This window comes from Dichomitus squalens, assembly GCF_000275845.1.
Source record: "Dichomitus squalens LYAD-421 SS1 unplaced genomic scaffold DICSQscaffold_1, whole genome shotgun sequence".
In the NCBI taxonomy this organism is placed as follows: Eukaryota; Fungi; Basidiomycota; class Agaricomycetes; order Polyporales; family Polyporaceae; genus Dichomitus; species Dichomitus squalens.
The window spans coordinates 600,849-628,585 of record NW_006766883.1 but is presented as its reverse complement, the minus strand read 5'-3'; the positions used below and the strand labels follow the sequence as shown (position 1 = coordinate 628,585).

At 55.7% G+C, this 27,737-nt stretch overlaps 8 protein-coding genes across 8 annotated transcripts; 5 read left to right on the top strand and 3 right to left on the bottom strand.

Moving 5' to 3' along the window:
- Positions 1–25: 25 nt before the first annotated feature.
- DICSQDRAFT_151059 (cyclin-like protein) lies at positions 26–1,480 on the top strand (the record flags this gene model as incomplete). Its single annotated transcript, XM_007360065.1, has 4 exons — positions 26–208; positions 260–453; positions 507–699; positions 764–1,480. 4 exons carry the CDS (start codon positions 26–28, stop codon positions 1,253–1,255), a joined length of 1,062 nt encoding a protein of 353 aa, XP_007360127.1. The 3' UTR covers positions 1,256–1,480.
- Positions 1,481–1,895: 415 nt separating this feature from the next.
- Positions 1,896–6,296, top strand: DICSQDRAFT_45813 (uncharacterized protein; the record flags this gene model as incomplete). The annotated part of the gene is made up of 4 exons (XM_007359729.1): positions 1,896–2,387; positions 2,444–4,572; positions 4,626–5,386; positions 5,446–6,296. 4 exons carry the CDS (start codon positions 1,896–1,898, stop codon positions 6,294–6,296), a joined length of 4,233 nt encoding a protein of 1,410 aa, XP_007359791.1.
- Positions 6,297–7,761: 1,465 nt separating this feature from the next.
- On the bottom strand, positions 7,762–9,504 carry DICSQDRAFT_95117 (uncharacterized protein; the record flags this gene model as incomplete). Its single annotated transcript, XM_007360064.1, has 5 exons — positions 9,161–9,504; positions 8,918–9,109; positions 8,691–8,862; positions 8,300–8,637; positions 7,762–8,247 (listed from the first exon to the last, which is right to left on the bottom strand). The coding sequence occupies exons 1-5, from the start codon at positions 9,452–9,454 to the stop codon at positions 7,762–7,764; spliced, it is 1,482 nt and encodes a 493-aa protein (XP_007360126.1). The 5' UTR covers positions 9,455–9,504.
- A 101-nt stretch (positions 9,505–9,605) lies between these two features.
- Positions 9,606–10,559, top strand: DICSQDRAFT_151056 (uncharacterized protein; the record flags this gene model as incomplete). The annotated part of the gene is made up of 3 exons (XM_007360063.1): positions 9,606–9,999; positions 10,052–10,398; positions 10,452–10,559. The coding sequence occupies 3 exons, from the start codon at positions 9,606–9,608 to the stop codon at positions 10,557–10,559; spliced, it is 849 nt and encodes a 282-aa protein (XP_007360125.1).
- Positions 10,560–12,891: 2,332 nt separating this feature from the next.
- DICSQDRAFT_130838 (uncharacterized protein) lies at positions 12,892–13,531 on the bottom strand. The gene is made up of 3 exons (XM_007360062.1): positions 13,494–13,531; positions 13,224–13,439; positions 12,892–13,168 (listed from the first exon to the last, which is right to left on the bottom strand). Exon 3 carries the CDS (start codon positions 13,155–13,157, stop codon positions 12,903–12,905), a length of 255 nt encoding a protein of 84 aa, XP_007360124.1. The 5' UTR covers positions 13,158–13,168; positions 13,224–13,439; positions 13,494–13,531; the 3' UTR covers positions 12,892–12,902.
- An 808-nt stretch (positions 13,532–14,339) lies between these two features.
- On the top strand, positions 14,340–18,606 carry DICSQDRAFT_47382 (sodium-potassium ATPase; the record flags this gene model as incomplete). Its single annotated transcript, XM_007359829.1, has 22 exons — positions 14,340–14,448; positions 14,500–14,731; positions 14,785–15,100; positions 15,162–15,212; positions 15,264–15,349; positions 15,400–15,537; positions 15,595–15,662; positions 15,721–15,742; positions 15,793–15,861; positions 15,910–15,958; positions 16,018–16,243; positions 16,299–16,393; positions 16,459–16,909; positions 16,966–17,322; positions 17,389–17,545; positions 17,601–17,669; positions 17,729–17,750; positions 17,801–17,964; positions 18,019–18,159; positions 18,214–18,342; positions 18,400–18,477; positions 18,537–18,606. 22 exons carry the CDS (start codon positions 14,340–14,342, stop codon positions 18,604–18,606), a joined length of 3,099 nt encoding a protein of 1,032 aa, XP_007359891.1.
- A 332-nt stretch (positions 18,607–18,938) lies between these two features.
- On the top strand, positions 18,939–22,677 carry DICSQDRAFT_151054 (uncharacterized protein; the record flags this gene model as incomplete). Its single annotated transcript, XM_007360061.1, has 4 exons — positions 18,939–19,008; positions 19,064–21,510; positions 21,586–22,032; positions 22,095–22,677. The coding sequence occupies 4 exons, from the start codon at positions 18,939–18,941 to the stop codon at positions 22,476–22,478; spliced, it is 3,348 nt and encodes a 1,115-aa protein (XP_007360123.1). The 3' UTR covers positions 22,479–22,677.
- On the bottom strand, positions 22,661–27,095 carry DICSQDRAFT_176390 (beta-glucosidase; the record flags this gene model as incomplete). Its single annotated transcript, XM_007360060.1, has 33 exons — positions 22,661–23,123; positions 23,176–23,312; positions 23,372–23,501; positions 23,559–23,632; positions 23,691–23,701; positions 23,763–23,865; positions 23,925–23,991; positions 24,047–24,186; positions 24,237–24,264; positions 24,323–24,376; positions 24,433–24,564; positions 24,621–24,719; positions 24,772–24,800; positions 24,849–24,912; positions 24,967–25,007; positions 25,057–25,106; positions 25,161–25,172; positions 25,228–25,302; positions 25,361–25,366; positions 25,430–25,478; positions 25,534–25,557; positions 25,665–25,716; positions 25,776–25,877; positions 25,947–25,988; positions 26,060–26,149; positions 26,202–26,222; positions 26,290–26,338; positions 26,392–26,457; positions 26,512–26,529; positions 26,586–26,640; positions 26,699–26,811; positions 26,871–26,923; positions 26,992–27,095. 33 exons carry the CDS (start codon positions 27,093–27,095, stop codon positions 22,814–22,816), a joined length of 2,400 nt encoding a protein of 799 aa, XP_007360122.1. The 3' UTR covers positions 22,661–22,813.
- Between the last annotated feature and the right edge of the window lie 642 nt (positions 27,096–27,737).

Below are 27,737 nucleotides of genomic sequence, written 5' to 3'. Positions count from 1 at the left end.
CGCTCATCAACACCTCACCACCGTCATGACCGCCACGTCTACATTGGAGTCTCAACCAGTCGCATCAACCTCCTCACAGCAGTCTCTGTATGAAGCAAGCACCCAGTACCGCCACTGGCGTTTCTCGCCAAAGCAATTGGTGGACATGCGATACGCTCTGAACTCGGATGCTGTCTCTGCAATTCGCAATGCGTTCGAGAACGACTCCGCAAGTTCTCATATAACCTGTACTCCACATATGCTGATGTGCGCAGTGTAGCCGGGATCTTCTGCCAGCGTCGCTTTCCTCAGCGCCCAGGAGGAATACTTGCTCGTGAAACTATACGTCGGGAAGGTTTCCCAGCTATGTGCACATTTCCGTTTCCCCGAGGAAGTCGAGGCGACAGCAGTAACATACCTCAAGAGATTCTACCTTAAGAACACAGTCATGGACTGGCATCCAAAGAATGTCATGTGAGACCATGTCATACCTTACCTGCTCAGCAGCATATAACGGCAGCGCACAGGCTCACAGCGCTATTCCTTGCAACCAAGACAACGAACCATCCAATTTCCCTCGAGTCCTATGCGTCCCATATCCCAAAGACAGCACCCTCGGACGTCCTCGACTTGGAGTTCCTTGTCGCACAAAGTTTAGGTTTCGATTTCGCTGTCTGGCATCCCCACCGATCGCTCTGGGGTATATGGCTGGATATCCAAGTACGTGCTGCGGTCTCATCTTCACGTGCGTCCCTTACTAAGCGCATATCGCGATGTATGCTAGACGTTGCCGGACGTATCACTAGGAGATCTGCAGACGGCATACGAGGCCGCGACGAAACATGTCCGAGCAGCCCGGCTCACGGATGCTGAGTTCATCTACACCCCTTCCCAGATCGCCCTAGCTTGTTTCTCCCTCGCATCGCCCACATTGGCGTCCGCATGGGCGCGGGCGAAGTTCCCTTCTTTACCTCATCCGCCAGTGGCAGATGTGCTGGGGTCTATCGAGGCAATGATTCTCCGGGAAGGGTCACCGCCCGACGTTGAAGCTGTGCGCGAGGTGGATAGGCGGCTTAGACTGTGCAAGAACCCGGAGAAGATCGTCGGGAGTAACGCGTATAATAAAAAGTTACAAGAGAAGGAGAAGAAAGCGGAGGAAAAAAGGATACGCAAAGCGGAGGCAGCTCGCATAGCTATGGAAGAAGGTGACCCGTTTGGGAACGAGCTGGCGAAGAAGGCGGTCGAAGAGTTGGACGATGATGATGACGACGACTGACCGGGTGACGGACGGTATTCTAGGTGGTCCCGCTGATCATCTCCGCGTTTCCTGGGTGCAGCGAAGTCTGACAAGGTTCAGCTCGACGTCTTCTGGTAAAGCTATGTAGTATCATCCCGGATACCGCGATGCATCGGTAGTCAGTTTCTGCAATTGCATGTGGACGGCATAACGAGCAAGGTATGCTTGGCGAGGCGGTGTAATGGGGCACGATGATGCATTAACTACAAGGTCGTTGGATTCGGGAGGACCGAGACTGCGAGCACATCCGGATCACGTCAGGCTATGCCGTGCAGGCCTCGGAAGGTGATCCTATCGAACTTTGCAAGCTTATTGGCAAATATCGACGGGGATAGAGGGCGGGTGAGGACAGTGTGTCAACGAAGCGAATGGATTGGAAGTGGCGGATGACAAGGCGTGATGCGTGAGACCGCGCCGACTCAGCAGTCGCGGCCGCGGCACGATTTGCGACCGGCGCGCTCCCCGTCACGGCCTCGAGAGGCTTTCTTCTTTCCCGTACCTTTCCCTTCCCACTTCCATTTGCCTCGTGCTTCATCCTCATCCTGGCGGTCTCTCGACCTTCGCTACCACGTTCTTGTTTGCTCTGTCTCGTCGACGACCGGCTTAGGGCCTTTGGATGATGACTGTAACCCCATACCCAGCCGGCCTCTCCACCGACAGCCTCGACCTCGACCCGGCTACCGCTGGGTCTCCTCCAGGTACCCTCGACGAGCAGTGGAGCGATGCACATGAGACGTTTGATACCGACACCGAGCGCGATGCCATCGAGGAAGTGGAGGAAAATACTGAGGATCTGACCGTCGTCCAAGCACCCAAGTTGTCTGCGGATTCCGACAAAACGCATACACATGAGATCCAAACCCCTTCCCCCACAAACATCGAGACGACCAACGCCCAGGAACGTGCATCCGACGTGGACGCCACGAGTGTACATAGCATGCCGATCGTGCAGGTCACGGAGCCTACCAGTCCCACCCTTCCTGCAACGCCGCGAAGCGTCCGTTCCCATCGTTCTTCCGCTACCGCAGTTTCCAACACCAGCCTGGCGCCCCCTGCGCATTCTGCCAACGTTAGCCGCGAACGGCCACGACGAAACCGGGCTACGCTCGATGTGAGTCCTCGTTATTTCGTGTTTCGTCTCGGTCCGGACTGCTAACTGGAGACAAGACTCGTGCTTCCAATCGCTTCTCCGGCTTTTTGTCAAACCTCATTCATCGCCGTGATCACCCCCCAAATCCTCCTCCTGAGCAACCCCCGCCTCCCACCTTGTCTGCCAAAGATTCCTCCCGTGCCTCCTCACCTGCTCCTCCTCGACCGACGACCCCTCCGCCTCAATTACCCCCACCTTCCTTGGATGATCTCGGTCTCAGTCTTTCTTCCCTGACCGCCCACATATCTCCCGCTCATTTCAGTAATCCCCCAATAAGTGGTGCTTTCTTAGCCCCGCATTACTTGCTCCTATGTCATTCGCAAGGTCTAGACGTCCTGCCGTTGGTGTCTCCGCCTGCACCGCAGCCGTATGCCCTGGTACGGAGGGCAGCATTCAAGAGTGTCGTGGTCATGGAACACCGCGGTGTCCTCGTCGCCATCGCCGGCCGCAGAGATGGTGTCAGAGTATATGCACTGGAAGAGATCCGGAGGATGGTGGATTGGCGGATGGAGGTTGAGGTCAGGCGCGAAAGGGAGAAAGCCCGACGGGAAGAAACGAAACGGCCGATGACAACGATTGCGCTCGTTCACAGCGAGGAATCGGAGAAACGGGACTCCACAGAGAAGCAGCCTGCTATCGTGCATGCTGTGGGCGGCGACAAGATGTCTATGCAGCTTGGTCGCAGGAGCTCATTGGCCGTTCCTCCTGGGCAGCCCCGTCCACCCGTCATTCGGACACCCAAACCTAAGACACCCGTCGTGCAGTCTGCTCCACCAGAGCCGTCAGGTCCTCCTCCAGCGTACTCGAGTTCCCCGCCGCTCTCCGGCGACCGTGAGCCTGAGCAGTCAACACCTCCAACACAACCCGCCCCAGCGTCGATCACGACAACGCCACGCGCACGGTCGAGGGCCACATCTGTCAGCGAAGTGTTGGCTGGAACGATGTCACGGCGCCACACTCTGGCCAGCGTTCAGGGCGAGACCGAACACCAGGACGACACCAAGGGCGATTGGGCATCTAGCGACGACGAAGCCATCAATGTTATGGCAGCCCCAAGTGGCAGCCAGCTACTGGACGAGCGTACCAGCGCTATGGCTTCCGCCACCGCATCGCCGACAGGAGCTGGTGGTCGGGTGGACATGCCCCGCTCTCAGACTGCGCCGTCGCTCAGCGCGCGAGCCAACCGCCGGAGCAGGCCTGCGAATCTGGACTTGTCTCTCAGCAGATCCAACACGAATATTGTCCCGGTTCCACCGCCGTCTCCTACCCCGACACTCCTGACGCTCCGACAGGCACTCAGCTTGGGAGCCACACCACGAGACGAGGATGGTGCCCTTACGCCTGACCCCGACGGAGACGCTGACGCTGAAGAGGAGGAAGACGCCGAACTGAACCGATCGTCGCCTCCAACCCCTACCCGCGAGCGGATCACTCTTGCTGAAGCACTGTTTGAGAGTCGTCTTCCTGACATCCCGCCCGCTGGATCTCGGCGAGAACAAGAGCCCATTCTCATCAACACCCAAGGCAGTGCGGAAGGCGATGTCCCCGCAAGTCCTAGGACGTCGGAATCCCATTCTACTTTTACAAGGCAGAGCACCAGCGGACACTCCAACCGCCGGCGGCGGAGATGGTCTGTACTCGGTGGGGTCTTCTCCAACCCGTCTGGCCAGTCGCAGTCATCGATTCCCTCGCTGTCGGAGCTGGGACACGCGTCGCCACCTCAGGAGCCCGTGGCGCCTGAGATGCGCGAACGCAGACCTGCCGTCATTCATCGTTCTCATTCCGGTCGTGTCACCCAGTCTGTCTCGAACCCTGCGATGACGCCGGTGAGACCGCCGCGGCGTCCATCCACGTCACCGGGACCGAGCAATAACGGCGGTGTCACTCAGTCTTCCATGGACCTGCCTCCACCGTTGCCACAGGCGCCAGCATCGCATTCTCGTTTCCTTCCGCGCATCCTGACCAATGCCCTTGGACGACGATCCGACGACGTTGTGCAGCTGCCTCGCGCCGCTGGGGCTGGATCGGATAGACCCTCGAACCTTCCGCCGCCACCGCACGCACCCGCCCCAAAGTTGGAATACGTCAAGCTCCCGGGCACGAAGGGTGCAGTCCCAGTGAAGGCGGTAGAGACTGCAAAGAAGAGGTACGCTTCCATTATCTGCCCGTCCATTCAAGCATGCTCACCTGCCTTCGCAGCTTCCTGGCGATTCTTTGCGGCGACAACGGTGAGAAAGTGGAGCTTTTTGCGGGCACATACCGCACTGCCCTCGGGCTCTCCCGAACGTTCATTCTGCCAGACTCGCCTCGGTCCCTGGAGCTGCAGCTGCAAGGCGACGACCTTGTGGAGGTTTTCTTGGTTTTCTCGCAGAACGTCTTTGGCTTGGAACCCGCGACTGTTCGGGTGCGCGAGGTCAGGATCGGACGCGCAGAGCGGAGAGCCGCCCGTCGTCGCGCGCGGGAGAACCAGGCTGGAACGTCTCCTGGTGATGCGGATACCGACGGCGCTGCCAACGGGGAGGAAGACGCCTCTGTCAGTGTCACAATCGGAATCGCGCCGACTCCTCCTGCCGGAGACGACCCACTACAAGCAGCGACTTCTGGGAATGCTTCGCCTCCTGTGGCATCGACGCCGCAGCTGCAAATCGATGGCACGAACGGCAACACTAACTCCACTGATGAGCTAGTCACACTCGCGGCGGCGCAGATGAGTCCATACACAACCTTCCAGCAGTTGTCGTTCGCGCCGAACTTCCCGCTCGCGACGATTGCGGACGAGTACATCATACCTCCCACATATCGCGAGTTCATCGAATACCGCAATCAGTACGAGCCCGAGGTCGATGGGACGACGAACGTTGACCTGTCTCAAGTGCAGTTCTCTCCTCCCGGTCTTCCCGTTCCTACCCCTGCGCCACCTTCGAAGTGGTTTTACCGGGACCCTAAAGGCGTCATTCATGGTCAGTTTGGTCTTGTTCTAAGCCATTGCTTTTCAACGTTTGTTCAGACACGATATCAGGTCCCTGGAAGGCGTCTCTCATGCAAGCGTGGTACCGCGATGGTCTACTGCCTCCAGACCTCCCGGTAAGGAGGGAAGAGGACACCGAATACGTCCTTCTCCGGGAACTTCGGCTGCAGTGCGTCGACCCGGCATCCCCCTTCCGTTCCTCTCCTCCAGCTCCATCTCCCGCGCCTGCACCCGTGCCTATGCCTATCACGGACGCCTCAAAACCCCTGCTTCCTCCGCAATCACTGCTTTCCCAGCCAAAACATTTCGGTCCTCCTGCTCTCTTCTACTCGTCTCGTGGCGGTCACAGCACCACCATCGTCGATTCCCGCGGCAGGTCTGTCCTAAAGGGCCGCTTCATGTGGAGCATCGACGAAGAGTCGCAAGTATCTGGCCGCCTCGGCGATGTCAAGCGATTGGAAGCCTTCGACGTGAAGGATCGCGCCGTCCTTGTCGCGATGCGCCAGGGTGGACTCGAAGCAGTGGACTTCGGCGACGCCTTGCTTAAACCGGGAGATCACTCGCGCACCATCCTGCCTCATTTCCACCCACCGCTGTCGAGCACGAACCGTCGCGGCCCGTGCGTCTGGAAAATTGGCACACCTCTGGATTCATCCAACCCTCAGCCGGAGCATATCGCTTTGCCTGTCATGACGAGGACTGGCATGGGACCGCGCAAGAAGCAGAGCACAGGTCCATCGAAGTCGCCAGGACGCTCCGATTTCATCATATCTGGAGATGGTGATGATGCTGCCGACGAGGTCATCTTCCTGGGTCGGAAGGGTGACGAGATGTATCTCTGCGAGAAGTCGAGCACGTCCTTCAGGGTTCTCAAGCTGTCTCCCAGTTTGTCGGCATCATAGCACGCGCAGTCCATAGCTCAAGCCTTCTCGCATTAGCTAGTTCCTCTGATGATCCATGATCTATGAACCGATGATCACGAATCACGATCCCTCTCCTCTTGCTCTCATCCGCATTCTTGTGTCAAATGTGCAAACCTGGATGCTGGACATGTCCGATGATACATACCTGCTGTATTTTCTAGCGGCCGAAGACTCGCCTTGACGATGAGACGTTTAGGTTCGCGCCTACATAGAGACTGTCACACCATCACATGCATCGCGTATTATATCCATCAGCTCTTTCCCAGCAGATCTACACTTACTATTACTATTATTTAGCGACTCTTGTCGTACTTACCTTCAGTATAGATAGTGAATATATCGAAGCGCGATATATGCAATATGCGACACGGGCTTCTCCGATTCACAGCTCCAAAGCAAAGTCATCTAGCTGATTCGACTCCATGCATATGCCATTAGTACAAGCTTGATTGCCCATGAGGGACACGTCCTTGTAGCCTCCAAATCAACTGTGTGCTATCGTTGCCCTCGAGCTGCTGAACCCTCTCTCGCATCAGAGTTGAGGCACGCATATCCTCGTTCTCGAGTCATGATCTTCTAGGTCGAGAGTCTCATGTACTGGAAAGGCCTAACGGAGCATGGGGCCTTTTACTGCCTACGTGGACCTCGCAACTCTTCTAGAGCCAGCAGTAGCCATATCCATGACCCTTCTGCCACTGGCAAAACCTCGAGTGCAGTCTGGAATTAGGCCCCGGCCGAAAGCCTCCTCGGCAATATCGCTGGGGGCATGAGGTAGCTAAGGCCTCCACATTTTGCAGTGGGACCTCGAGCCTTGAGTGAGTGTCAGCCTAGCACTAGGGTCGAGATACTGGTACTCACCACATGTTCCCTACGCTGCTACCGCGACATTGTGGGCGACACAGATATGCCGCCTCGTCGCTGGTTAGGGGGCACGATCTTCTTCAGCAACCGCCCCCGTAGAAGGCTGAGGGGGCCGACAAAACTTAGCGGAGCCACCGCTTTAAGTCTGTCAACCCCTATGACGGTCCGGGAGGGTCTGAGAGGAGCACGTCGGTAGCTCAAGATGCAGATTCTGCCAATTGCTAGGGCAAGATTGAGGGCAGCGAGCGGGTTCACAAGAGCCGTCACGACTTACTTAGGTATCATTGAGAGAATCAGGCTTGGAGCGTGCTGCAAGACATGCGGTTACTCTCATCAAGTGCGCCTCAGAGGTCGCTTCCTGGGGAAAGAAATTGCTTTCGCAGGTTGCAGGAAAAGGTGGTACCATCGGTGTAGGTGGAACAAAACTCATGGAGTTTCTGTAGCCGTTGCTCCGCGCCAACCGTTGATCGAGTAAGAGACGGCAGGCAAGTCTTGAGTACTTGAAAGCGTAGCGCAATGAAGTAGCATCACGATATGCAGGAGAAACTAGTTATATGAGTAGTGACAAGGCTACAGATAACGACTATTGCGTTGCTGCCTTTGCCGCCTTCTCACTCTTGACCCATTGATCCACCTTCTCTCGCTCGACATCGACATCATGTTCCGCCTGGAGGTGGCGGCGCAAGTCGTATGCACGACTAAACACGTATTGACACGCGGGCACTGGCTTGCTACTCGAAGGGGTCTGATCTATGCTTTCAGAAAGCAGGCGAGGGAGGTGAGGGAAAGGGCACTGCAGCTTGTTCGCCTGTTTGAGGGATTCCTGCGCAAGTGAAGCGTACGCCTTGCCGGTAAGGAAGTCGATGTTGATTCCAGCATCAGTCTCATGTTCGGTCTCGTCCTCATGTGTAGCATCTGCATCAGAGCTGCTCTGGGGTGCATGAAGCTTGGCGAGATGGCGTTGAAGCAAGTGCTTATACCCGAACGCGCGCTTGCAATGCTCGTGAGGACAGATGAAGTCGCGCCGTCCAAGGTGAGCAATGTTATGGTGGGTTGTCAGAGCCTTCTTCTGTAGCGAGGTCAGCACGGGTCCCTACGCACGGGTCGACTAAGGCACGGACCGATTTGAAGTCTTTACCGCAGTCGTCTACGTCGCACACCCAATCGCGTCCGACATCTCCACCACGCCGCCGCTTCCGAGGCCGCTCGCCCTCGTCTTCGTCTTCGGAACCGGCTGCATTGCCAAGATTATCTTCCTGGTCTCTTTGTGCATGAATCTTCAGATGCGCGCGAAGACCCTTCTGCTGAGAGAAAGTCTTGCCGTTACAGGACGGGTAAGGGCATGTCGGTGGGTGCACAGTACGTGTATGGTGCTGCAAGGTAGACCACGTCGGGTAGTACGTCGGGTCCGTGCCTTCTGCAGGCAGACAAGCTACATGTGAACAAGTATATCGTTTGTCTGAATATCTCGGCGTCAGAGGTGACAGCGGTTCATGATTGGGTAGGGCGTACCATCATGCGTTCTCATGTGCGTAGTGAGCTTCTGATTAGTAGCGAATGACTTCGTACAACCTGGGCGCTCGCAGCGATATGGCTTCGTGCCAGGAGGAGAGTGTTTGGTGCAGATATGCTCCCGTAGTTGGTGATGTTTAGAGAAAGCCGCGTCGCAGTGCTCATCAGTACACTACAACCGCAAGTCAGCCCTCGTATAGGCATGGGCCAGTTTGAGCTGCACACACCTTGAACGGCTTCTCTCCGCGATGTAGCTCTATGTGTGCTCGTAGGTGTTGCGAAGTCCAGAAGCGTTTACTGCAATCCTTCTCCTCACAAGCGAATGGTTTCGCAGAGCTCGGCAGGTGTATCCGAGCGTGTGCCTGGAGATGTGTCTCGCGTAGGTATGACTTGTTGCACACTCTGCAAACAAATGGACGCTATACATGCAATAAGCGAAGGCGATATAGTGGTAGAAGGTAGTAACGCACGTTTCCTGTATGAGAACGTTCATGCTCTGCTAATCTCGAAGGCTTGGTGTAAGCTTTGGTGCACCCTTCGAACGTACACACATAGTCGCGCTTCGCCTTGACTTCCCCACGACTAGGGCCCTTAGTTGGATGGTCGGAGGCTTGGCTAGGCTCATACTCAGATTCAGTGTAGGCAGGGTCGTACTCGCAACTAGGTGCAGGCGAGGGTAGGTGTATAACGAGAGAGTCGCGACGCTTGCGTTTCCCAAGAATTACCGTCGCAGACGAGCTAGATGAGTCTAATAATGTAGTCATGATGTGCAGCCATGAGAGTAGGCCAGGTACGAGATCAACAGAGGCCTTGCTCAGTCGTTTGCGGTCGAGGGAAATTTACGCGCCCAAGATCTACGCGGACTCTTACTGCAGGCGTCTGATTGGGACTCATTGCATCGCGACCATGGACGGCATGGAGGTCGAGGACCGCCTCGTTAGCGTCATTCCCGTCAACTACACAGATGCTCTCCGGCCAAATATTCAGCTACATCAATTCCCTCTCCTCACACGACCCCTGGAAGTCCCACCATCCGCCGCTGCCAGCGGTAAGCGCATCCGCGCACGCGTGAAGGCTAAGGTGAAGCGGCTCGAAGTCCATGTACCTGTCGATACGCGTCCCGAGGTATGGAATAGCGAGAGATCAAAGGAACTAGGTGCAGCGCGGGTGGAGGACGATAAGGAGAAGAATCAGGAGCTGCCGAAAGTGAAGCAGCGAGAAGGAGAGGATGCTAGGCTGTCGGAGGTGCGAATGCGCAGTGAGCAAGTTCCACAGATTGGTGTATATGTTCTAGGGGTTCTTCGTGAGGGTGAGTTGTGAATATACTCACCTCGCGCCAGCCCACTGAGAGCTGATTGAAGGACGGCTCTATCTACATCCGATAAACGAGACTCACCAGTTCCGTCCAACCCTCACCTATATGGATATGCACCTTCGAAAAAGCAGGCGCACGCGTCCAGGGGATGAGTCGGATGAAGACGAGGGCCCTCCTCCAGATCCAGATGAGCCTGCGCCCGCTCCAGCGCCGAAGAAGGAGAAGAAGCCCTCCGGGCAGGCGAAGGAGGTGCAGGTGGCCGTCCGCAAAACTGCAGAAAGCCAGGGTCTGCAGTTCACGGGGGGCATGACACAAATCCGCCGGGATATGCTTACACTGATCCACGCTGAAGAGGATGAACAATGGGATGACTATGAGTATTGCGGGGGAGAGGTGAGCGGTTCATGTCACCAGACATATTGGAGACTCATGATATACTTTGACAGACGGCGGAGGCAAATGAGGCTTTCGAGTCGGTGTTCTCGACCTCCTTCGAGGAGCTTGAATGTAAAACAGATATAACAAGTCTGCTTAAGAATGTGCCTGGTTTGTGATTCCTTCAGATGGCGTGTTGTCTTCGTCTGCATGTGGTCGGTGTGTACAGGCAGCCGGCGTATGTCTGCCACGGACTTCTGGAAGCTTGACAAGCTTTTTCGGCTCCGAATAGCCCAGCAAGTGTGGCGCCTGCAGGCCTTGCCTCCATTCCTCTTAACCACCTGTGGCTACTGCATATCCGTTCCATGTCAGCATCAAGCGACACGGAGTCTGAGTCTGGAGGGTCTGTTATGGGATGGGACGCAGATGACTTGATGCAGACGCTTGCTGGTAGAGAAAGCATCGGAGAGCCGATCCCGCTTGTCGACGCGCTTAAGGCACTGCGAGGGCTCGATATATGCGCCGCCCAAGACGTAAGGACGTCTTGACTCATTCCATAGCCTCTATATTTCACTTACAGGCGCATCACACACAGGACGAAGGAACCCTCGAGCAAGTTTGGTTTGCTTCGGGCACGATTCGACACCACCTCGGCCGCATCATTCGGTCGTTTCCTTCCGGTGAGGTCGAGCAATCTGAGGTGCGAGACATGTTATGTCTACTCCGTAAGGATTTCTACTTCCGCATGTTCCAAGGCTAACATTGTCGTGCTTGTGTAGTGAATCATTCGACCTTGGCCCTCCTGTTCGACTATAGATCGGTAATTCACAGCATCGTAGCGCGCAATGCCGCTGGTCAAGCCATGTCGACCGTCGTCTGCTGGGCAGACCTCATCCTCTCTCAACTGGGACAAGCTGTACTGGCCGCGTCTACAGGTCTTTGCAGCATTGTCCCCTCGGATCACAACCAGCCGCCTGCGATACTCGTGCACAGAGAAGACGACATGCTACGTGCCGCCGTTCAACTACCTGGTAAGAACCGTGCTTCGTAGTCTCAATATTCAGGCTGATCACTCTGCAGAGCGCTGGTGCGACGTTGCGGGTATGTTGAACTCCGAGCACAATTCACCTGCCGCTATTCGTCTTGCGTCAAGCCTGCTTTTCGGAGTACATGTGATGGCTCCACAACTGGCAGGAGACGTCGAGTCTCCGGATTGGTCAGTTCGCTCGAACTGCTACTCTGAGACCATTTGGAATGAGACACATTTTACAGTGAGATTGGATATACAATAGTTCAAGCACTCGACGCACGAATCAGGCGCGTGGTCGCCTATGACACCAAGCGCACTCCAATCGTGATTCAAGACTCCGTTGAGCAAGAGCGTATCACGTATGCTATGTTTGTGACTCTATATGCGGTAAGTTCGGTTCCTGGATATTGTCTGAAGTCATACATTGAGCCCTATCAGGCTGCTGCGTCTAGCGACCCAATGACCCTCGACTTGTCGTGTCGTCCGCAGTCAACCACGGTTCTATTGGAAATGATCGAAACTATCCTCCAGTTGGATCCTAGCCACTCTGCTATATCAATCATATCGTCTCCTGCGGTAATAGACATCGCGAAGGTGATTCTGACGAGATGGGGGATGACCGTTCCGTGGACCTGGAGCACCTGGACGGATGGTCGCCTCCACAACGCTGAAGTACTGGAACATCTGGTGAGAATCGGAAACTCCTTATGCGCATGTTGCATGGTCTGAATCCCGTTAGACTGCCACATGGCTGCAACATGTGCACTGGGTACCGGATTGGCCGCTGGACCAAGTAACAGAGACAACTATGTTTTGTCAGTGCGATCTTGTAAATGTGCTAGCAAGGCATCCCATGCCGGCCCTGTCAATGATAGCGGTAGGTCTTTCCATAGAGTTTGCTGCTGCTACTCAGTCGGTCTCTTCAGCGTCTTTTGCTGTGCACGCTTCGTGCCATGAAGTCGGACTCGGGCTCAACTTCACTGTCAATATCCGCGTTGAAGTTCATTGCCAGACTGTGTTGGAGTCTGAAGTACCTGCTGCGAGTTGTAGAGGTCGACCGCCCCTCTACCGTAGTGATATACAGCATGATGTGCACCTTATTCGCGATACTACCCGATGGGGAATTGGAGCTGTCTGGTGAGCACAAACATATGGCCGTCACTTCGAGACGACTCTGACAACATACAGCGAAAGATGCCCTCTTAGAAGCCCTATCGTACTCCCCGGATGCCTTGAAAGTGGCAGCAAACGTGTTTCTTGACCAGAAGGCTGAGTGCGTTAGACGTCTTGACGAACGTGCGTTTCCGTGAGGTTCCAGGTGTAATGTGGCTGCTCAACGATTTTGGGTGCCAGGACTCCTTTCTTTGAGCAGGTGAGGCATAACATATGAGGCGCACCCATGAACCATTTGTATCTGACATTTATCCCTCAGTGATATGACGCACGCGTCACCACGCAATTACTTGGGATTGCGAATTACGAGGCAAACCGTTCAGTTCCTCACACTGATCTGGATTGCCGGAGCGCCAATGTACTTCCATGTCGACTCTGTCCACCGCTTCGTATCGGCTCTTCTCCGTAAACTCAACTCGGGATCCTCGACGCGGTGCATGTTGTTCGATGCTACATTGTGTTTGCTCACTGTGTTTAAGAAACGTAGGGACGAGATCACCTTCCAGACAATGGGCCGATGCTGTGAAGACGAATCGGTGTGGGCGCTCACCATTAGCGCCGAACCAACGGACATACTGGTCGTATGTGAGTGGTTATTGCCGCTTATTGTCTCCATTACAATCAGTGATGTCCAGGCTAGCTTCGCTAGCGGCGTACGTGTCGGCGACTGCCAATATCCGCAGTTGCAATCAACTGCTCTGGGCGGAAGCTTGGAGCTATTTTCGCGACGCGCTCCTACTTACATCGATAAGCCACATTGCGGTTGCTGGATCGGAGGAATTGCTCGGGCTGTTCGTCGCCCCTGCAATTTGCAGAGCCCTCCTTAGTCTGATGGAACACGCCACAGACGATACCCGTACGCTCTCTTTCATCTGATAGCGGAGAAGATTATTAACAATTCACCACCAAGGTCAATTTTATTTTTCCTCGCCTTGGTCAACTAGTTTGAAGACGCACCTGAACAAACTTAGTAGGCTTGCGGATTGTTCCGAAGGGGACGTGTTCGTCACGACGCTCCGACAGCGGATCACACTTGTGGCTGAGGATCTCTGCCGCTACGTGCGTACATATCACCGTATTGGTAGGTGCCGTAGCTGAAGGGCCTTGCCTGCAGTTGCAGGATGGTTCCGGATTCTCGAAGGTCCGTCGGTGGGGTTGCCGCCCGTCTGCCATTGCTGACGGTATGTACTCCCAGACTGCGCCTTCCCCTGACATAGAACCGGTCTACTGTTCCATCCGCACCATGCCCTGTCTGTTGCTCAGCGTTACGTGAACATTGACCCCCAGAAGAAGGCCTGAAAATGCATGCATTTCAATCACAGCGTCTCCGCCTGATCCAGACCCCTAGAAGGCATGCGATCGTATCTTTGCGACATGCCAGAAATGGCAATTGGGAGGTTTCGCACAGTCCTGACGTACCAATAGCTCAACTCACGCGTCCGCCTCCACTCAACTTCCGTCCAATAGCATAATCCCTCGCTCCTGTCCCGTGTCTCCGTGCTCACTAGGCGGTTATGCAAATTGATAGGTTTCGTACCTCGCACAGCGTTTCTGGCGCTATCGCCTCTCCACGTATAAATCTCCATGGCTAGGGTGTGATAGTCGTCGCAGCCTGCTCGCCCCCAGCCATATGTCGTTCTCTTCCACTCCCATCGACGTAGAAGCTCAGCCGGAGAAGGTGACGCAGTTCGCTCATCATGTCACCTTGGAACCCCAGGAAACCCCGCGTCCCAACCGGCAGGGGACTGGTATCCAGATGGTTCCCCGCTTTACTTCCGAGTTCAGGACCCTTAGTATTCATGTTGAGACTCACACTTCCCCTGTCGATGGAGATGCAGTACCGATGCGCAAGAACGCTATCAAAGGTCCATACCTGCATTCATCACCTACGATTGTCTGCTCACTAGTACTCACAGAGCTCGTTGCGCTGGATTGGCACATCATAAGTGTCGACGAGGCGCTTCAACGACTCAGTGTCTCTCCGCAAACCGGTCTTGACACTACCCAGGTCTCGCGTCGTCAACAACAATACGGGAAGAATGCTATCTCTCCACCGAAGAGCAATATGCTACGCAAGGTCTTGGAATGGGTCATGGGCGGATTTGGCAGTCTGCTTCTTGCTGCAAGCGTCGTCTGCTTTATCGCGTGGTACGTCTTTGTGTAGCTACAGTCAATTCGTCTGCTACATGTCTCTTTGACAGGAAACCGTTAGGAGAACCGAACCCTCAGGCGTCGAACTTAGCCTTGGCAGTTGTACTCCTTATCGTCCTGTTTCTTCAAGCGGCGTTCAATGCCTGGCAAGACTTCTCGACATCGAAGGTTATGTCGTCGATCAAAGGAATGCTTCCTTCGGACGTGCTTGTTCTAAGAGATGGGAGTCGAGTCAAGCTATCCGCTTCCGAACTTGTCAACGGCGATCTCATCTATATCGGCCTTGGCGAGAAAGTCCCGGCGGATCTGAGGTTGATTCAGGTCAGCGGGGACCTGAGGTTTGACCGTAGTATCCTGACCGGAGAGGTGTGTGATGTTGACATGCCCAGTTTGAGTTTCAATCATTCATTTGAGGGGGAATTCCCAGAGCGAGCTAATTGCAGGTCGCGTCGACATGACGGACAAGAACCTTCTCGAGGTAACGCATCTATATCCTTCACTCACTTGGTGTGCTCACGATGGTGTGTAGACCAAGAACATCGCTTTGCAAGGCACGCACTGCGTTAGCGGATCCGGCACGGGACTAGTTATACAGACTGGAGATAACACAGTCTTGTTAGTAGCCCGCACCGGCTCGCTGTTTCTCGTGCTAACTCATTGCACAGCGGGCGCATCGCGAAGCTTTCATCGACGGAGGCTTCGCGGATGACAACGCTCCAGCGCGAGATTCTTTACTTCGTTCTCGTCATTGCTTCTCTCGTCACCGCTGTGGCTATCTTGATCGTCATATTATGGGCAGCATGGTCCGCTACGCTCGCCATAACCAACGAGGTGCCCGTTCTAAGTGATGACTTCCCCAGGTTGCGAACCACTTTCCCGTCGTACATCAACGTTTCAGGGTTGCTTATTGATGTTGTTTCGGTTATGGGTAAGATTGTTCGCCAAATGCTTCACGGTTGCAGGTCTCATATATGTTTCCTCCGAAGTTGCATTCATCCCTGAAGGCTTGTGAGTCTTCTCGCATCTGACAACATTGATTTTTCTCATCTCGCTTTGAGGCCTATCGCTGTCACCCTGTCACTCGCCAAGGTAGCGCATACTCTCAGTAAGCACAAGGTCCTGTGCAAGTAGGTGCTCTTCGTCCTGAGTGTCAGTGCGTCCCTAACGCGAACTAGGTCGTTGTCAATCGTGGAGACTTTGGGATCGGTGAACTTGCTGTGTTCTGTAAGTCTCCCGTAGCGTGATATGTGTTCCACCGACCAAATGGGTCACTCGCATCTCAGGACAAGACTGGGACCCTGACGCAGAATAAAATGCGTGTCGTCAGCGTCGCGGTCGACGACCTCGTCTTCGACGCATCAGCGTACGAATCTGTCCTAGCAAATGCTACTCCTGAGATAGAGTCGAATTTGTCTCAGACTGTTGCAGTCGGAGTGCTGTGCAATGCTGCGACGTTTGGTGGGGATAGGGGCGACGCTCTGGAGAGGGCCATTGCTGGAGATGCAACAGGTAAAGACGAATACTCTGCCCAATTGGACACGAGATTCACATGTCAGCATTCTAGATGCTGCTATCCTGCGGTTCTCAGATAGTGTCCTTGCGGCGGACCCCTTGCGCAGTCAATGGCAGGAGATCTTCAAGGTCAACTTCAACTCAAAAGTACACTATTGTCTGATGCTTCTTCCGGCGTAAACGATATGAGCTCACCGTCCTTTCATGTATAGAACAAGTACATGCTGAAGCTATGCCAGTCTGCCCTCGATAAGTCCCCGGCTCCGATCGCCCCTTGGGACAACTTCGCAAGATCGGATTTCCTCCTGCTTGTCAAGGGCGCCCCTGAGGTCCTCTTTCCCCGCTGCAAGCTCGTGGTCAACCCCGCAGGTGGCTTTCCGATACCCCTTTCAGCGCCCGTTAGCGAACGCATCAAGCGAGTGCAAGAGCAGTGGGCTCGTGACGGCCAGCGTGTCTTGCTCCTCGCTCGCAGGGTAGTTCGAGAGGACGAGATCCCCAAGGGCGCGGATCCGCAATCCGAGGAATTTGCCGAGCTCGTCGAGTCTCTCCGCGACAACCTAATCATCGTCGGCCTTCTTGGGCTGATAGACCCACTGAAGCCGAGCATCCCGGACGTGGTCAAGACATGTCGGAAGGCGGGTATCCGGTTCTTTGTTGTCACAGGTACGTCGCGGCATCCTCTGTCTTGTTTCATCTAGGCATTCATTAGCACACTCCAGGTGACCATCCAACGACTTCGGTCGCAATCGCTGCGCAGGCGGGCATCATTACGAACGTCGACCGTATACACCACGTGGCCGATCTACCCACAGGTTCGGACGAGGGCATCTCCGCGAAGAACTCTGAAGGAAAGGAGGAAAATCATATAAGCAAAAGCATCGTCGTCACCGGGCCTGAGCTTGAGATATTGAACGCCGCGCAAGTTGAGCGTCTCTGCACATACGAGGAAATCGTCTTTGCGCGTACCACGCCCGAGCAGAAGCTCAGGATCGTACACGAGTTCAAGCAGAGGAAGTGCGTTGTGGCCATGACCGGCGATGGCGTGAACGACGCGCCGTCGCTGAAGGCTGCTGATTGTAAGTTGAAGTCAGATGCATGCCTATCCTCTGCCCGGCGCGCGACGCTCACGGTGCACTCTACAGGCGGCATTGCTATGGGCGAGGGTTCGGATGTCGCTCGCGAGGCTGCGGACATGGTCCTCCTGGACGACTTCTCTGCTATCATCATAGCGTTGGAATACGGCCGTCTCGTCTTCGATAATCTCAAGAAAACCGTCCTCTATCTGCTCCCTGCTGGAAGGTGAGCTCCTTCTAATCTGCGCTGACGACTCGCGACAGTCTCTCAAGCTCCCCAGTTTCTCTGAGCTCATGCCCATTTTACTGAACATCCTCATCGGCGTCCCGCAAATGCTGAGTAACATTCAGTGAGCCATGCTCGGTCCTAGATGGATACCACGAGTTGACCATGCACTCTCAACGACAGGATGATCCTGATCTGCGTCGCCGTATGTCCTCCATGTGTTCACTTTTGACGGCCTTGTTGAGATCGCTGCAGACGGACGTCCTTCCGGCTTTGAGTCTTTGTCTCGAGAAGCCTGAGTCGGGTCTCCTCGAGCGTCCCCCCCGGAATGTCAAGACAGAGCGACTGGCCGACTGGAGGCTACTCTTCCAAGCTTATGCCTTCCTCGGCATCTTGGAAACCCTATGCGCCATGGCTATGTAGGTATCAATGTTGTCGTTGCCTGCAAAGTGCCTGACAAATCGCTTCCCTAGGTCCTTCTGGTATCTCCAGACCCACGGTGTCCCTTTCTCAATCCTTACGCTCGGCTTCGGTAATTGGCCCGAATTGACGAATGAGCTGCTGTTCAAGGCGCAGAGTGTGTACTTCTTCACACTGGTGCTGATGCAATGGGGGTGAGCGTGTCCTCGTGATCTGGCGAAGACGGACGCTCACGTTCGACGTACCAGAAACTTGTTCGCGACGCGCGGACGGAAGCTGAGCATTGTCCAGCACACGCCGATGTCTAACCCGTCGGTATTTGCGGCTGCGGCTATGGCTTTGTGTATCGGTATCTTCTTCCACTATGTTCCTTGGTTGTAAGTCTGAGTGCGAATCTCTGCAATGCTCACGTGCTGAACCTTCTGCTCTCGCAGCCAGAAGGTGTTCGACACTCGTCCGATCCCAGTTGAGTTCTTCTTCATCCCTGTGACCTTTGGCATCGGTCTGCTCCTGTGAGTGTTCCATCCGGTGTCCATCTTTGTTACCGATATGTTGACGTTACCATCGTCAGTTTGGACGAGATACGCAAGGTGATCGTGCGGCAGCGTCCCAGGAGCATTGTGGCGAGGCTGGCGTGGTGATGGCTCACGAGGTGATAGGGACAGTACATGATGCCTTTGATACATGTATCAGGACCGTTCATACGTGGTCTACTTTCTGTGTGTTTGGGGGATCCAGTGTGCAGAGAAAGGGCCAGCAAACGCGCGTGGACGGAAGTCGAACTTGACACGGTGGGATAGCGCGTCGGCCACGTGATCGTGAAGGGGATGTTGGGTTGCCTGTTTTGAGAAGGTGCCTTGGCCTGCTTCTTAAACCTTGGTCCAACACGCGCCGACTGCCGACTGTCTGACACGCCCCCTACGCTTGCTCTTGCCTCGTTCTTTGAAATACGACATTTCTTTGTACTATACCAATGGGATTCTGCAGACGATGTGGAGATATCGTCGTCGGTCCCCGCTGTAAATGCGGCGGCTCTTCTGTCGGTCAGTCTCACCGCCCACTAGCATCGTCTGACGCGCTCTCTGAACATGCGAATAGCACCTGTTGTAAAGTGGAATCAGTCCGACGGCAAGTCTCAAGACCCATGGTCCAAGACATACGTAACCCGAGACAAGCCTCGCGACAAGTCCCCCACCAAGCCGGTCCCTAGGACTTTCACTGGTCAACATCAACCCGACTCCAACATCAACACCGCTGCTACCCCTTCACCTTCTTCTGCATCTCCCACGAAGCGCTTTCCCAGACCCACAAACCAGAAGCCCCTTGCTGTGTCCCTTGACCGCCGCGTATCCGAACATATTGCGACGTCCACCTCCGTTCAACGACCTCCATCTCCACTCAAACATTCCACAACGCTTCCTTACGACGACAATATCGCCTCTGAGGTCAATCCCGAAGAGGGAATCTTGCCCAACCTGAACAGCGGCTCAAGACTCGCTAAAGTCTATGGCTCCGTGCTACAGCCCAAGGAAACCCTGTCAAGTTTCATCTGCGCATTATGCTCCGCCCCATTCCCTCCTGATGCGACCATATACCCCGATCCAACGTCCATTCGCCCCGGTCTCCCTATCGACGATGTCGGCTCTGGCACGCGATTCCTGTGTCGGCCCTGCTTCACCGCAAACGGCGGCTCCAAAGGCGACTGTCCTGCCTGCGGGAAGCCCGTGCTGATCCTCAAGAGTGAAGGTGGCTTTGTCGAGGCGAGCGGAAAGGTCTGGCACAAGCGCTGCTTCTGCTGCGAAGGCTGCTTCAAGAATATCAGCGACCATCCGATGGTGGACCTCCTAGGAAGGCCGAGCTGCGCAGACTGCTTCGACACCTGCCTCAAGCGGACACCAGGCAACACCCCTCGCAAACCTAGGGGCGACGAGCCATTCGAGGAGCGCAGTAACCTGGGCGGCACCAAACGCACCAGTAGGAGCCGGGAGGGGAGTCCTGCGCTGGAGGAGCTCGAGTTGAGGCTGGGCATACGCAGTCGGGACACTACACCCGTCAAAACGGAGAGCCGCGGTGCGAAGTTCATTAACCCAGCGTCTCCCTCTATGCATACCCCGACGTCTCCTCCAAGCACACAGAGCCCCGTGTCGAAGCGGTATACCACCGCCATCGAATCCAGTCCCATCTCTGAACGCCTCGCTGCGAGAGCGCGAGCACAATCCTCTTCTAGCGCAGGATCTCCCGCTTTGCGCGACGCCCTTACTCGATACCAAAGCTCCGACGCGAGCGATGGGAGTCCGGTGTCTCGACGCACGTACAACAGGCTGCGGTCGCCCGAACCCGACGGCGACGAAGGCTCGCCGATCTCCTCGAGGTTAACCGGCACCGGCAGTCCGAGGTATGGCAGCCCGGTCGCTCGACAGCCTACGGCGGACGCGGTGGAGGAGATGAAGCAGCGGTTCCTCCGGCAGGCTTCGCCTGGAATCTCGTCGTCCCCGAGTCGCGTTGCTCTGCCTCCTTCGGAAACGACGACGCCGACGCGGAGAGATCGAGAACGCCGCTCCAGGTCCCGCCCGCGCTCGAGCGGGGCAATGTCCTCAGTGTTTGACGACGGCGTGTCATCGTCCCTGGGCACAACACAGCCGCTTCGGGTCCGTCGCGATAATACGGGAGGTACGGAGGCCGTGCGCCGTGACAGGACAGGGGAGACCGAGTACGTGCGGCGCGACAGGACAGGCGATGTCGATTATGTCCGCCAAGACACGACAGGGACTTCGTCTTACGCTCGCCGTCACACCACCGGTGACACTGAGTACACGCTGAAGGGCGACCGAACGGGAGACGCGGAGGTGGAGTCGCTGCTTGGGTCGTTCCCGAGGGTGCCCACAGGCGACCTCATTGACCTCAGCTCGGACACGTCCGTGAGCAGCATCGATCCCCAGCTCACCGGCAACGGGCCTATGTCGCGCATACTGCGGCTTTCGCGGGACCTCGCGTCGCCGCCCAGGGAGCGCGTCGGGCTCGGCATCAGCATGGGGTTGCGCAAGAGCATCTCTGGGACGTCGCTGGCTACGGACTACACGTCGTCATCCATGCCGCTCACGCCTGACCTCGCCTCGGACGTATCCGATACCATGACGCAGTCCAGCGGGCCCTCCACCCCGCCCTCGCTCTCCCCCCCCTACAAACGCGCACACGCGAAGGGCGGCGTCACCTCGCACCACCCGGGAGAGCGCGACACTCCCACGAAGTCTGAGGCGACGACCCCAACGCCAAAGTCGCGCACGCTCCTCCCGCACGATATTTCGATCCCCGCGCCCCTCCCGCCCGACGCACGATGCGTGCGCTGCAGCCAGCCGCTGTTCAGCAGGAAGGACGGCGGCAAGTTCGTGACGGTGCCCGAGCAACCGTCGAGCAGCGGTGTGCCGCCCAAGACGTACCACACGTCGTGCTTCCGGTGCACGGTGTGCGACGGCCTGTTCGAGGAGAAGGACCATGGCGGCAGGGCGATCTTCGTGAGGGGCCCGAAGGGGGCGTGTCATGTTGAGGTGAGTGTTCATTCTGGATTGTATCGTTGGTGTGGGGACGAGCGAAGCGCATATACTCACATCTTTTCTCCGTAGTGCGCACCGCCAGAACGGACGATCGTTCGCTCGTACCCTGTCCAGGTTCCCCGCCCTGCTCTGAGCTCCCAGTCGCAAGCGGCACATTCCCCACCAAAGACTCCCTCTACTGTTACTGCCGCCGCGACGTACCACACGAGCTCGAGCCGGTACGAGGCTCCCCCACCAAAGACCGCGCCCCCAACTCAGCAGTCGTTCGTGTTTCCTCCGCAGCCTCGCTTCGGGAGCGCGAACGCCTGCCCGGGCTGCCACCAGAACGTGTCTCCGATGGAGCGCGGTGTTGTGCCTGGGCCGCAGGGCTCACGGTGGCACGCGGCGTGCCTGATTTGCGGCGGGCAGGAGGCTAGGGGGCGCAGGAAGGCAGAGGGACGCCCCGGCTGCGGGAAGAAGCTGGACAGCGCGGCGAAGACGGATAGAGACGGGGGCGTGTGGTGTCGCGAGTGCTTGGTCAGTGCCAAATTATTGCACATTCCTGATGGACGAGAAGAGCTGACGCGGATAATCTGCAGCTGATCCTGCCGCTCGACCGTCGGGGTTCGCCCTCGCCGACGCGGAGCACGCCCGTCGCGCCTGCGCCAACTGGCAGCAGAGGGCCGTTTGGGGTCGCGCCGCAGTACACGGGCACTACAACTCTGGCGCGCCAGTTCACCGGGATCGGTAGCTCGGACCCCTCGCTCATGAGGCAGCTCACCGGCGGAGGACTGAGCCCCACGCGCCAGCTAACTTCGAGTCCGACGAAGATGCACGACGGCCCTCGGCCTGGCGTGTCGCGGTACCCTCGTCCGAAGTCCGCCATCGGGTTCGCGGCGCGGACAAAGAGTGAAGGGGGCGAGGGCCGGGGCATGTATCTGGTGCGGCAGTTGACTGGGGGGAAGAATAAGGAAGCTCCGTGAACGAGTATCGAGCGTGTGGTTATATTGAGGTTTCTCCACGGACTGTACACATACATACCTACGGCATGCTGACACGGACTGACTGCAGACTGGCTCCTGTTTCGTCGACATCTGTTTTCAGTGCTTTCTCTAGCTACTAGCTCTCTGTCTTCTCGCGTTCTTTTGTTGATCGTCCATTCTGATATAGCTTCATATCTCCCTGCGCTAACGACACGAGACTAACTCTGTCCACAAACCAGTCGAGATCAAGATCGGTCACAAAAAGTAAGTTACAGAAGTAGCTAGGAGCGTTCCCTAAAGGGCAAATGTTCCTTCCCGCAGGGTCGGAGGCCACTTCAGTTGGTGATAGAACTCTTGAGCCTCAAGTCCCTACTGCTTGCACCCACGGAAATGCCAGTCTCCCCAGTAGCGATCTGCCAACTTTGAGAGACGACATCCCAGACGGAGAAATCGTAACGGGACAGCTGAAGGGTGACAGTCTTGGACTCTCCGGGATTGAGGAAGACTGCGTCAAAGCCTTTCAGATTGTTCGGCGCCTGGTTCGCGGATGCGGGCGGAGAGGTGTAAAGCTGCACGACCTCAGTGCCCGCCTTCGATCCGGTGTTGGTAACGGTAAACGATACGTTCACGACGGGATCATGGAGCCTTGTCATGGGGGCTCAGATGGTACTCGTGCAGAATCAAGGAGAGTACGTACCAGGGGTCGAGGGAAGACCCGGGTCCCAGGGCTTGACGGGAACCACCGGCAGTAGAGCCGCTGATCGCCAAGTCGGAGTATGCGAACGTTGTGTACGACAGACCGAAGCCGAACTCGAAACGGGGCTCGATGTTGTTCTGATTCACAGCACGGTCAGCTTCTGAGTCGCATGTCAGAGTGATGCTATGGAACGTACTGCGTCGAAGTGGCGATAGTCAACAAGGAGACCTTCAGTGTAGTTGATCTGGACAGTCCCGGAGCCATCGTATATCACGCGAGCGGAGTAGTCAGGTTCTTGCTTCGCAATTGTGAACGGGATCTTGCCGCTGCAAATGACACCCTCAGTTACTCGTAACGAGGATTTCGTGTCAGTATGACTGGACCTTGGGTTCACGTCGCCGTAGAGAACGTCGGTGAGCGCGTTTCCTGCCTCTTGTCCAGGAAGCCCTGCCCAGATCTGGCGGATCACCATATTTCAGCAGACATACGACATGACAACCGCAGTTCGATCATACCACAGCCGTCACTACACCGTATGTTATATGTCAATTCAGATATTGCGGCGGGAGAAAAGGCAATAAATTTACCATTAGGATTTTCGATCCAAGCATCCACAATGATTGGCCCAACACTGTTGATCACGACGATTGTGTTGTTATTGACACTAGCCACTTGCTCGACAATATCATCCTATGAAGAGCTGATCAGTACCTCGAACGCGTATGATCATAAGTGGAAATGCTTCTTACGCCACTGTGCCAAGCCTGTAGGTCATTGCGATCGCCTGCGTTGCCTTCAACGGTGTATGATGCCTCACTATAACTCCAATTGAATAGCTCATCCAGAAAAACGACGAGTACAAGACACACACCCGCTATCAGCCGTGATGAAAACGAGGGCGACATCCTTGCCAGTTGCAGTGTCTTGAGATAGATTCGCATCGTCGCTCAAAGTCCAGGAAGAGATGCTCGTGCCATCAGCCTTCGCGCGGTCAGAGATGGCATCAAGCGGCTACAAATAACAGTCAGTCCTAGATTCGACACTGGCAGAAAGCTGCTAACCGCAGTAATGTATGGGTAGCTTGCGGTGCTGTCGGGTGGTATGACATGAGTGCGCGGAGGGCTTGGACCAGAAACAAGCCACTAACCCGCTTCCCCAGCCAACGCCAAGGACGCCATCATTGCAACTGTGGTCGAGACACCTGCCAAGGGTGGATGAGCGAGGGGCTTCACCATCGAGGAGCCCGCATATACTGACTCATTCGGACCCACGATCGCGGACCGAGCACCAGTACCGACGATTGCCATAGTTTTGGGTGCGCCGAGAGGAAGCGTGTTTTTCTCATTCTTCAGTAAGACAGCGGAAGCGGCTCCAATGGTACGAATGAGGCTTGAAGGCGGTCAGGTCGATTGTACGCGAAAAGGTAAGGCAGGGTGAAAGCAGACCTTGCATGGTCCGCTTGGACATTGACGTGGTCGCCTAGGAAGGGTAGCCAGGAATTGAAGTTGACCGCCGGGTACCCCGAGTCCTGGCCGAGTAAGTACCTATCCAGGCAACGTAAATAACGTGATGATGTGATACTGAGGCGTGTTATACCATCCCGCAAGGATACGCGTAGCCATATCCTGAGGGTGCGTCAGAATGAATCATGTCCACAGAATATCTCTGCTTACGTCGAGGCGCTCCTGGGGCACATCCCCTGCTGTGACGGCATTGACCAAGTTGCTGCCGAAGTAACTGGACGCCAAGCAAGCTGAGCGAAACAATCTTCTCTGTTTATTGTATACGCACCTGCTGAACGACGCGAAGAACTCGTCTCCGGGCATGGTCATCTGCAGAGCCATTAAAGAACGATCGGATGCCAGGATGAATGATTCTCACGTCGAGTCCACCATTCGCAGCGGGGGTGGTCGAGTGGGTGGCATACCAGTCTTCGCCAAGAGTTCAGTGGATCGATATGTCGAAGCGCTGGAAGTTACACATACCGGACATGACATCTAAACTCGGAGTTAGCAGGAGGCGACGACAGGACCGGTCGCACAGAAAACTTACAGCCCTGGAATCCGAGCTCACCCTTCAGAATGCCATTCAGCGTCTTGTCATTCTCGCATGCGTATGTTCCGTTGACTACCGCAATCCATCATGTTAAGTGAAGGCAATACATTGACACCGGTGATTGACTTACTCTGGTCTGTCGTGCCGAGAGCGAAGTTATAAGTATGGACTTATACGCTCGCCCCGATGTCCGACTTACTGTAGCTACACATCACGGAGGCAACGTTTGCTTGCACGCTACGAAGGAACTGCATTGATCTAAATTAGTTCGTCAACATGCTTCTCGAGCGTCAAGGTCCTTACGGGATGCGCATATAACTCATGTTGCTGAGAGAGATCTGTCAGGACTGTAATGCGATGACTGGGGAGTGAGATATCACCGTCCTGTGGGTTGTTGGGTCAGTGGGTATGGAATACCAGTACATCAACGGCACATACTTGTCATCGACATTCGAAGAGCTACTGTCACGGAAATGTTCCTGCTCGCTATTGGAAGAGGATCGCTGGTCGGAAGAAGTCACTGAATGCGCTGGAAAGGTGCATACTTGTTGATGTAATGCTTCGCACAGGCCTGAACGCCTTGGCTCTGGATACCGATGACAGTTTCATACGCCACTTCTCCAGTCAGGAAGGGATCGCCTCCCGCTCTACGTCACACAACCGCCCAAATGAGCTGCTCTCCGAGTCGCCGATGAAGGAAAGGGGAAGACACCCACCCTTCCCAGTTGCGCCCAGCCGCCGGGGCCCGCATGAGGTTCCTAACACATTAATCGACGATACATCGACCGTCAAGTCAAGCTTATGGCATGACGTCGTCTTGCGGACTTACATCATAGGTCCAAGGGCGACGTTCACCCCCTTGCCGCGGAACTCTGCTCCCAGGGCGGCGCCCCGCTGGCGAAACAGAGTTCGGTTCCATCTACAGACGTGTTAGGAGAGCTAACTTCGGAATTTTCAGTGCGTGGACGTACGTGGCGGCCGCATTGATCTCACTGGCAGTAACACGACCAAGCGAGGCTTAGTTTCTGGTATCGCCAAAAGCAGAGACAAGTAACGCACGCAGGAAACACCGAATTACCGTCAACGAAACGCACGCCGACAGGGCTGTCTGCATGCCGTCATCTCGTCATCTCCCTCACAACATGACGCAACGACGCGCACCTTGCAAGCAGAGTCCGGAGAAGTTATGGATGGCGGAGATAGAGGGCGTCGTCCCGATGCAGGGTCCTGTGAATGAGTTGACATAGCATACTTTACGAGGTTTAGCTGATTGTAACGAACCTCCAATCTGACCAAGACCTGATAGCCACTTAGCACCCACCCACTCATTGAGATCACGCGACAAAATAGCTCACCTGTCCCCAGATTGGACTTGTCAGTATTCGATAAATTGGCTACTACCGGTTTCGCCTAAGTGCACAGGATGAGCTGGGCCCTTCTGACTGGTAAATTCCGCTGAACGACCAACCTTTGCATAAGCGGCAGCCCATTCGGGCGCGATGTTCGCGACTTCGGTGTGGATGACCGCTTTGCTTGGCGTCTTGTTCGAAGGCGTATGCTGATCAATAACGCATATAGAAGCTACGACGTGCATATCTCATGAGCTCCGCCGTGCCATGAGACCTCAACGAGGCACTCACTATCATTCAGGGTCTGACAGGCATACCCAGGCGAGCATGTAGTCAGATTGGACCTGGAAGGGAGCAAGCATAATCCGTCAGTAGCAGCCTCGTTGAATGGTTATGTCGATCGCGCACATACCCGCTGCCAGTAGTACACGCATCAGCCGCCAGCGCGAGGGACGGGCACAGCGCGAGCGTGCACGCGAACGGGACCATCATGGCGAAGGCAAAGGTGGAAGCCATGTTTGCCAGTGCTGGTGCTACCTTTGAGTTTTCAGCCACCGGGAACTCAGCAGCAAACCGAGTAGAGGCGTACGAGCAGAGCGTCCGCACCCACCTCTTTAAGGTATGCGGCGAAGAGATGGCGTTGTCGCAGATAGACAGGCCCGATCACCTACGCAGGGAGCTATCATACATCACGCATAAGTTCACATCGGAAACGACTCGCTTATTCTCATGCAACGGCCGCAGGGCATCGCATGACCGCAGGCCTTCGTGATCGTGCACTTGACAGAGTCTGCGAAGGTCTGATCATACGACGCGGTTGTACCTGGCGTCCTTGTAAGTAGTCGTCTGCGGCCTCCGCATCTGAACCGCCGAGAAGGAGCGTTGCTCGTTGTGACCACCGATTTGACGTCGCCAGGTTGGCGATTGTCAAGGCGATCATTCTTCGAGCTCTTGTGCCGTAGTGGCGATGCGTGGGTAGCGCGCCCTTGGCGGAGGAGGCAACGAGCTTGTCGCGAACGGGTGAGAGACCGGAGGGTGCGCATGAGGTGATTATGACCATATACGCCTGAACACGCGATGTCCTCCGTCATTGCAATGTCCTCCGTCATTGAAAGGTCCAGAAACCTCGGGGGACCCGCAGTCATAGGACCGAAGAAT